The sequence below is a fragment of the Gobio gobio genome (genome assembly GCF_949357685.1).
Source record: "Gobio gobio genome assembly, chromosome: 24".
Taxonomy (NCBI): domain Eukaryota; kingdom Metazoa; phylum Chordata; class Actinopteri; order Cypriniformes; family Gobionidae; genus Gobio; species Gobio gobio.
In genome coordinates this window covers 18453023-18462982 of record NC_137120.1, presented here as the reverse complement: position 1 = coordinate 18462982, position 9960 = coordinate 18453023, and the positions used below count along the sequence as shown (strand labels likewise).

The window sequence follows — 9960 nt, the reverse complement described above, 5'->3', positions numbered from 1 at the left end:
TTTCATCCCCATTTTCTTTAATAAATCTATTTTGCACTAGGTACACAAAATAATTCCACAAAAATATCCCCATTGAAATCCATTAAAACTGCAATTTTTAATCCCAGGGCCATTTAACTATAAAATAATGCAATCATTGCTAATAGGCTTTCATTCATTCTGTTGGTAAGACTTCAAAATTTACATTTTTACAATTTTTTTTACCAAATGGTGCCATTTTCTCAGGTTTGGACTATGAAGCAAATAGTCATGTAATTCCTGTTTTCTGCTTATGCATATTATAGAGGATAAAATATGCATATCTATCCATATTAAATGATAAATTATGCAGCTATAATTTGTGTGGGTTTGTTGGTATGGATGTCAGAGTGTGGTGTGTATGCATGTAATAAAAAAAATTGTGTGCGCATTTGAGAGAGAAACACTCACAAATCCAACCACTGTCTGTCCCAGTGGAGTTTTGCTGGCATCTAGTGGGGAAAAATTGGCACAGCTCCCAAACAAAATCTTACTGAAAGCTAATTTTTTGAGATATCAACCTCAAACTTGGAACACAACATTATATATAATATATATATATATATTAGATCAAATAATGTTCATAAATCATTTTCATAAACTTTAACATTTTTGTTTCACTTTTTATTACTTCAAAGTCTGTGCTCCTAAGCTTCAAATTTGTATGACAGTTTTTTGACATTTTTGTCCTCTAAGGACCTCAGAGTAACTTTATTAAATTGATGCACAAGGCTTAAAACTAAACAAAACAAAAAATTACATTTACATCACATGAAATCAAACAAGCTTTGTTAAAAGTGACGTTTTATTGCAACAGCAGAGTATGCGACAGAAGTTTTTGTTCACTTTTTTTCCCCCCATAGTGGAGAATACCTCTGGACTTTTATAGAAACAGATATGCAACGTATGGGTAGCAATTACAAGATAAAACACTGAACTCTTACTAAGCAATAAAACACTATAAATGCATATATATATATAAAAACATTCAAGGCATTTCCAAGTCGTAACATACAGCATACTAAAAATCAAGACATCCTTCATTTTACAGGCACTTGAAATTCTCGATGACTAAGTCATCTTATAAACATGGTTTTCTCAACAGTTGTTTCTATGAGTACTTCTGAATTATATAAAAAGGCTTAACTCATAAAAATCATTAAAAAAAAGTCATATAAACAGTACCTTTCTGTACACTGAACAAACAGGACCTTTTAAATAAATTAAGAGGCTCCCGAAACAATCCTTCTAAAATATAAAATTGGTCAGTGCATGGTTTGGTATTACAAACGCACTATTTTACTACATTTCTTCGTTTTGAATGGTTAAACTCAAACTGAGAAATGATGGGCAGCTTTTTGTACAAACCCCATTAAGAACCAAATGTTTGAGAAACCTTCTAAAACATTTTATTAAACATATATATATATATAAAAAGGAAGAGATGGTTGAAAATAAAACAAGTCTTTTTTCTTGAGACAAGACACTTGAATCTGAAGTTTTGGGGTGGAGGGTTTTTACATCATGGCTTAAAGGATGATCCAATTCTCTCAGACTTTACTTTCAGAGGGCAGATCACTGAGGGCGGTAGTGATGTCGCTGAAAGACAGTCTGTCTTTGGGGCTGGCGCCCCAACAGCGTACCATCAGCTTGAACACTCGAGATGGACACCCCTGAGGAGGAGACAACTTCAGCTTCCCTTCCTGCAGAACTATAGAGACACAGATAAAGACAGTCAGGAACAAAACACAACCATAATAAGCCGATATGCAACCCATCTCACTTTTTTGTGGGACTATCCCGTACCTTCTAGAACTTTGTCATCAGACAGGTCAGCGTACGGCAGCTCCCCAAAGCTGAACACCTCCCACATGAGCACGCCAAACGACCACACATCCGTCTTGGTGGAGAAATCGTCCTCAAAGACGGCTTCGGATGGGAGCCAACGCAGAGGAATCCAGGACTGGCGATAATGGTAGTACTCGCTGCGTGGAAACACAGAATAGAAACAATGATGACTATCACCACAAGGGGGAGCAGTGTGCGTGAAACAAGCACATTAACAATCTAAACTAAAGGTAGCTCTAGCAGTATTTAATTGTACCTGTTGTAGACGTCTTTGCTAAGGCCCAGAGCAGACACTTTAATCTGCCGTTTGGAAGAGATGAGACAGTTGCGCGCGGCCAGGTCTCTATGGACGAAGCGCTGGTTGGACAGGTGCTCCATCCCTCGAGCGATCTGCAGACACACCGACACCTGCGAGCAGATGGCAGAGAGTGAGTGTGTTTTGCCCTGATGTGTGCGTGTGTGGTTATATGAGAGACTACCGACAGTTATTAATTACCTTTTGTTTGGTGCTGAGCGGCTGGACTTTGACTTTCTCATCTTTGCTCTTGGACACTCTCAGGTACTGCTTCAGATCACCCTGAAAGTAATACAAAGCAAAATGAAACCAGAACAGGAGAAACACTTCTCAGGACAATATTCCAAATCACCAAAATACAACTAGAATAAAGCCATTTTAGATAGACAGACAGACAGACAGACAGACAGACGGATGGATGGATGGAAAGACCGACAGACAGATAGAACGACAGACAGATAGATAGAAAAGGCAGAATGACATACAGATAGATAGATAGACAGACAGACAGACAGACGGATGGATGGTTGGACGGAAAGACAGATAGACAGACAGATAGAAAAGGCAGAATGACAGACAGATGGATAGACAGACGGACAGATGGATGGATGGATGGATGGTTGGACGGACAGACAGATAATCAGACAAATGGAAGGAGAGACAAGAAAGAATGACAGACAGACAGAATGACAGACAGACAGGTGGATAAACCAACTAGATAGACAGACAGGCAGATAGATAGATAGATAGATAGATAGATAGATAGATAGATAGATAGATAGATAGATAGATAGATAGATAGATAGACAGGCGGATGTTACCATGTCGCTGTACTCCAGGATCATGTAATGCGGCTCCACTTCTCTGCAGATGCCCAGCAGTCGAGCGACATTAGCGTGGCTGAGCTTAGCAAACATGTCACATTCGCGACGGAAATCAAGCTGCATTTGCTCGTCGCGCGCTTGCAGACTCTTCACCAGCACCACAGTCTCCTCCTCATCTTCACTGGCCTTTGCTTTAGCCAGCAGCACTTCACCAAACTCTCCTTTACCTACATGATGAGAAACAATGTAGATTGATTCATTTTCTGAGAAAGGGCATCTGACCACACCGCAGTCGTAGGGTAAATGCAAATGAGCCTTGTTTTGGCTGCACTAGTCAGTAGGTCTTTGGTTTGGGATTGTTTCTGTACCAAGTGTAGTGATAGTGTGGAGGTTGTTTCGGGGGAAATGAAGCTTGTCGTGACTGCTGTTGCGTTTGTTGTTTCCGCTTGCAGCCATGTTGGTAAGTGCCACCTCCTCCTGGATCTCTGCTGTGGTGTGGCCGTTTTGTTGCACGTCCCCTATGGGTTGATCAGAGAACTGTATCAGAGGACTGAATCTATTTTTTTCCCCACACAATTCCATGCTAACAAAAGTTAACCCCACACACCGTTGAGACATTCCACCTCTTGCTCGTCTCCGTCCTGCCCCTTCTGGAGTCTCTTGGCATTGCGTCTTTGCTTGCAGTAAAACATGAGACCCAGCACGATGATGATGTAAGCGACTGCCGCCCCCACCGACAGACCAATAGTCTGGATCATTTTGTAAGGGGTCTTTTCATCATCTGCTAATGAGTGTTGCACTGGTTTTTCTGTAGATAACCACCACACACACACACACACACACACACACACACACACACACACACACACACACACACACACACACACACACACACACACACACACACACACACACACACACACACACACACACACACACACACACACACACACACACACACACACACACACACACACACACACACACACACACACACACACAACATACATTAAACACCAGGTTTTTAGATAGAGAAGCAACTTCACTCCGGAATCTCTCGATCCCAACTTAAATAGCCTCCTTATAGGAATCAAGTGACACAATGGCATGGACATTAAATTATGATCTAACAGTCCTGAACTCTCACCAAAACACAGAAAATTGCATGTGCCTCTCTTTTCTTTGAAGTCACCACCGCCACAAGCATTTGTAATTCAACTTAATCTGGAAATTGAGTTGGTATGTCCGAGACTGAAATTAGTTTAGGGAGAACTTTCAAAGTGCTTGTCCATTTGAAACTGTTTTGCAGTATTTATCAGGTTTCAAAGAACCATATAGTGCCAAACTTGATTAAAAACACAGCTGCAAGGTTCAAAGGATTAGAGCAAATATAATTATTATTTAGCACTTTTGACCAGCAGGATATGATCTCATAGAGCACCACAGTGATGATGTGTTTTTGTCCAATTTTTGGGCAAATATTGCAGAAAAATAAGCTGTGACCAACAAAAGTTTGATTCTTCATCATGGTAATCTTCAAAAACGTTTATGAATTTTGGAATTTATAAATACAAATGGCCAAAAGTGAAAAGCCAAGCCAAGTTAGGCTAAAAATGAACTACACCACATCACATGACTTCATCGTCCCCACCATTAAACTTCAACAACTCTTTCAGTCATTCCATATTCCCTGAAAGTTCTGATGTGAGCTTTGCTTCATACGATACACTATTGTCAATGGACAACAGACCTTTTTTTATCTGCAACATTTTGCTAATGGCTACACCTTTAATATTCGGTTTGGTGTCTTTGCAGTTAAATTTTTGACAAAATTCAAAATGGTAGACAAACAACATAGTTGACCTTGAAAGTTAGCATTCAAGATAATTTAATTCAGTTATGAGGGTAACATATCAAGCATTCAAACATATAATTTTGTGCAATTTTTGGGAATGTGGCCCTGTTTTAAAACTGCTCAGGTAACTTAAAAACAGCTTTTAAAAACTAAAAATGCCTTCAGGGCTTATGGGGTTGTTTGAGTGACATACACAAAAGTAAAGATTCATAACTCCAAAACTATCGCAAAGAGAGTCAAAAGGTAGGTGACGTTTGACAGAAAACTTTTTACATTTTTTACTTTTTACAAAATTCATTACATTTGGACATTCTCATGCTGAAAAACTGTTGATAAAAAGACAAAAAATATATAATTTTTATTATAATTTTACATATCTTTCTTATTTGACATGCAATAACCCAGGAAGGAAATAAAGTAGGAGGACAATTTTTTTTGGTGAAGTTTCCCTACACATGATTTTGTGGCGTAAAATAAGCAAATGTTACAGCATTTTCCATGATCGGAGTGTGTTTGGAACATTAATTTACAAGCAAAAATATGTACATAAATGTCGCCTCCGTATATTTACATATGGGTCTTGCAGGGCTTCACATACAAAAACTTGCTCAAGTTTAGTCAAAGCCCAAAACAATTATACTTGCTGTATTCTAATTCGTGAGACCTTTCAAATTACATATGACATGTTTTAAACATATTACAGTACAAAAAAAGTATTTCAGGTATTATGACATTTTTATTTTATTTTATCAGCAAATTACTTTATTGTACTACTGTAGTGTACTACTTAATCAAATTGAGAGTTAATCAAATTGGCTACACGCATTGTAAAGTTCAGACTCTAAGCTTTCAAATGACACCTATTTTGTGTTGATCAAGGCGGTAGTTTTGAAAAATATGATTTAATTTTTAGCGCCTGCAGATGAAACAGCCCATTTTAGAGGTACTAATCAGCACTCATTATGAGTTGATCTAAATGGTTAGATGCATTAAAAAGCTGAGTTTCTTAGCTTTAAAATTATGTGGTTGCTTAGTAATTAGATTTTTTTTTTTTGGTGTACACTTCAGGTTTAAAGGGTTAACTAAGGTTTAAGGGGTTAATTTTGGTCAACATATCTGACCAAAATTTAGGGAATAGCCAAAGAATGCCATAGAAGTTTTCAACGCAGTTTGCATTTTACACATTCTAAAGTGAAACCGAATTCAATCATTTAAAAAAGCATTTAATCCATAAGGAACTGATTGGGTAATGACAAGTGGGTGTTACATACCAAAATATAAATAAAGCGGTTGGAAAATATGTGCATGATGACATTGGAAAAATTTGGCTGAGCAAACAATTGCATTTTGTTGAAAATACAAACATTCCATTTCTTTGCAATAAAACACATTTTCACAAGACTTAACGTTTAATAAGACTTTATAAAAACGTACATGCAAATCTAAACAGTTGGTGGTGCCAAAGGGTTAGAAATAAACCTCAAATTTGGCATGACAGGTGTTGAGACCCTGTGCCAAATTTTAAAATCATTCTAGCTTTAGGAGCTGCAATGGACACCCATCCAGAAAATAACAAAACCAATAGATTTGATGGCTCCTAACTGGATCCTAATTATTGAAGAATGTGGAGGGTGTCGGACTCACCCACAACGTAGAGCTCTGCTGAAGTGTGTGCAATGTTACAGCTGTTTCCTGCAATGCAAGTGTAGCTTCCCGTGTCCTCCGTGCTGACGTCATGAATGACCAGAGAGCCGTTGGGCATCTTCTGGAATCTGAATTAGAAATAATCAAGAAGATTCAGCACTGCACGGTTTAAGACATTTTCAAATTCGTCAAATCTGACATCTTCACATGAACCCGCTTCAGTTTGAACTCAAGAAAGCCGAAGTTTTGATAATGTTTGTGATTTACCTGCTCTTGTCTGCCTCCAGAAACTTGTCTTTTTTCTTCCACTGGATAAAGGGAGGAGGGTCTCCAGTGGCCTGACAGTGAAGTACTGCAGTGTGTCCCTGATATACTGTGGTATTCTCTGGCTTGAGCTTAAACACCACATAAACTATTGAAAGTCAGAAACAAAAACATGGATATTTTCAATGAAAACAGAAATACATGAATTAGTTAACTTCAACACCAGAGCAGGCTGTGGTTTATAGGAGTCGTGTTTCCTCTGTACCTGCGACGGTAAGCTGGACAACTGCTCTGATCTCTCCCTGCTGATCGTTGGCGGCCAGGCAGGTGTAGTTGCCTGCATCAGCCCGTGTGACTGTGGTGAAGCGCAGTGTGCCCCTCTGCTGCTCCACCCACACTGGCATATCACTGCCTTTTGCACACACACAGACACACACTCACTACATCAAAATCAACTTTTCCAGCACTAGTTGCTTCTAATTTCAAGGACACACAATTTCTTAGTGTGTTCACAAAGGTAGTAAAGTCGCATCTTTATTTCTCTGCAGACCTGTTCTGATCCAGCGGATGGTGGGGATCTGTCGGCCCTTGGCAGAACACTGCAGAATTCCTTCCTTATTGAACTCCAGGCACTGGTAGGCCTGCGGCGTTGGCGTGAACTTCAGACGCTCTGAAACAGATATTGTAACAGCAAACACTTGGTGAGAAGTGCTCTGTAACGCAATGTAGGCATTATAATCAGCCGCCTTGACATCCAGACAATGGCATAGGCAATTGAAATACACACTACAAAACAATCAGCAAGTAACAAATGTTCCTCACCGAGTACATAGACCCGCGCCTGGGCATTAAGTTTTCCCGCCTCCGTTCTGCTCTCACAGCTGTACAGATGGCCATCATACACCTCCACGTTATTTATACGCAAAGTTCCATTGGCGAAGAGCTTGAAGCGAATGTCCTTTTCAAAACACAAAGAGAGAGCATGTGTGTTTAGCACATTCAAATAAAAGAATTAAAAAAAGACTACATGATAACTAAATGTTTGCCTCCAGGGCATGGTGCCAATGACACACTGAGTTTCGTAATGATACACTAATGTTTTCGCAAAATATAGCATTTTACGTCAAAATTCAAAGTAGTGATTATATATTTTTCATATCTCCTGACCACTAGGTGGCACTGTGCTGAAATTGTGCAGCTATCCTAAGGTCATGGTTGTCAACATGCACCAAGTTTGGTCAGAATACGATAACGAATATGTTGCAGATATAGGCTCAAGTTAATTTTGGTGTGCTCTTTTTTGTGTGTGTTTGTGTGTCATTCAAGAACGTTTTGAAAAATGTTATGGCAATAATTATATGGAACTTGAATTCCATAATGTGTGTCAGCATAGTCTGAAGATGATCTGGTTAAATTTGTGAATCTGAGTAACAAGGAGGATTTCAAAAAGGGAGGTTTTTCGAAAAAATACATCATAGGGTGCAATCGAATCGTCTTAAGCAAAGGAATCAGAAGAACCCTTACAGTCCAAAAAGGTGGAGGAGGAGGGGGAAGAGAAGAAGAAAGAGAAAGAGGAGGAGGAGAAAGAGGAGGAGGAGAAGGAGAAGGAGAAGGAGAAGAAAGGAGACGACAACTAATGGATACAATAGGTGCATTCACACCTTCAGTGTTTGGTCGCTAAATACAAAGCCTATCCTAATTGAAAGAAAACAAGTTTACGAAAAGTTTAAATCCAATATTTGGTAATAACAAAGCATAATGAGAGATTCATAATAATTTTTTATGCAGGCCAGTGCATTTTCAAACAGTAATATCACGTGTAACAAGGTATGAAAAAAACTCCCAAAAAGTACAAAAATGGTTGTTATGGTGTGACCAAAGTCAGTAATGCGATAGCATTTCAGGAAAAAGAAAATCCTCTCCAGGTTAAAATTTCCGGAAAACAACATGAGGGTTAATATATATATATATATATATATATATTATATATATATATACACACACATCTACTGTGCAGCAGAGGATCATCTTTCCCCAGTAGAAAAATCACCACATCTTCATTTTCAGAGACATTAAAAGGCTTCACTGGCCTCAGGACACATTTAGAGATTGCGTTACAAATATGATATCAGCATGACATCACTGTTCCCCTCACCTCTGTGCTGATTGGCTGCATGTTCCGGTACCATGTGACCTCGGGTTCAGGCGTGGCATGTGTATGGCAGTGTAGGTACCCGGCGCGCCCCTCCTCCAACTGACTGTCCACAGGTTTCTGGATCCACTCTGGTTTGGCTGTAGATGCAGAGCACATATTCAGGAATCATGGACAAGAGTTTAAACATCATCACCTCACACTTTCACAGCAGTGATCTGGTAGAGGAATATACCAGTTTTTTCACTCTCATGGTCCAAAAATGGGATGAAACCATACTATTGTGCAGCAAGCGTGATTGACTGGATAGCGCAGAGCATGTTTGTTTACTTGCACCCAATGTTCACACCAAGGATGATAACTATAATGATAACATTTAAAAAATCATTCTAAATTTAAAGGTCCCATGGCATGAAATTTTCATTTTATGAGGTATTTCAACATTAATATGAGTTCCCCTAGCCTGAATATTGTCCCCAAGTGGATAGAAATGTTGATCGGTGTAAACCCGAGTTCTGGCTGTCTCTCTCTGCCTTTGAGAAAATGACAGGCCAGACGAGCCAATCCTGACGTCTCCTGGTTTGACGTCCAAGCAGGAACGGTTTCCTCCCTTTCCTCCGCCCAGAGAATCTGGCACGCCCATGCAAACGCTCGAGAGATCATTAACGTTACTTGTGAACGAGTGAACTGGCAGTTTCTCAGTGTTTGGATGTACAAATGAAAACAGAAGTCTTTCTTCAGTTCCTTCTGATCTGTGATCATTGATTTCTGATGTGTAGCTAATTATTTATTATTCGTGCACACGCTGCGGCTTCTCTCTCTCCCGACAGAACGGTGTTTTCGTGTTTTCTATCTTGTGAGTCAGTGTTTTGTACGTCCTCGTCGCGTCTATCTGTTCTAAAATGTGCATACAGTCTTTTCTGTTTAACATCAGCAGTAACATCTTTAGAGATAAACCTCACACACGCCGAAGCTCGGCCTTCAACATCCCCGACCCCCAGTACTGCATCTGGCCCACAGCGGAGGCACCAAACGCGGCGTGAGATTAAGCAGAAGGGGG

The 9960-nt window shown here is 39.6% G+C and overlaps 1 protein-coding gene across 1 annotated transcript in view; it reads right to left on the bottom strand.

Moving 5' to 3' along the window:
* Positions 1-636: 636 nt before the first annotated feature.
* Positions 637-9960, bottom strand: part of ptk7a (protein tyrosine kinase 7a) — a 53606-nt gene continuing 44282 nt past the window's right edge. Inside the window, exons 8-20 of the mRNA XM_079808334.1 lie at positions 8904-9040; positions 7571-7706; positions 7299-7418; positions 7014-7160; positions 6752-6896; positions 6485-6612; positions 3593-3793; positions 3354-3503; positions 2983-3212; positions 2363-2443; positions 2123-2274; positions 1825-2003; positions 637-1729 (exon numbers count right to left, since the gene is read on the bottom strand). Coding sequence (XP_079664460.1) covers positions 1569-1729; positions 1825-2003; positions 2123-2274; positions 2363-2443; positions 2983-3212; positions 3354-3503; positions 3593-3793; positions 6485-6612; positions 6752-6896; positions 7014-7160; positions 7299-7418; positions 7571-7706; positions 8904-9040 — 1967 coding nt within the window. The 3' untranslated portion in view covers positions 637-1568. The remainder of the gene's footprint in view (positions 1730-1824; positions 2004-2122; positions 2275-2362; positions 2444-2982; positions 3213-3353; positions 3504-3592; positions 3794-6484; positions 6613-6751; positions 6897-7013; positions 7161-7298; positions 7419-7570; positions 7707-8903; positions 9041-9960) is intronic.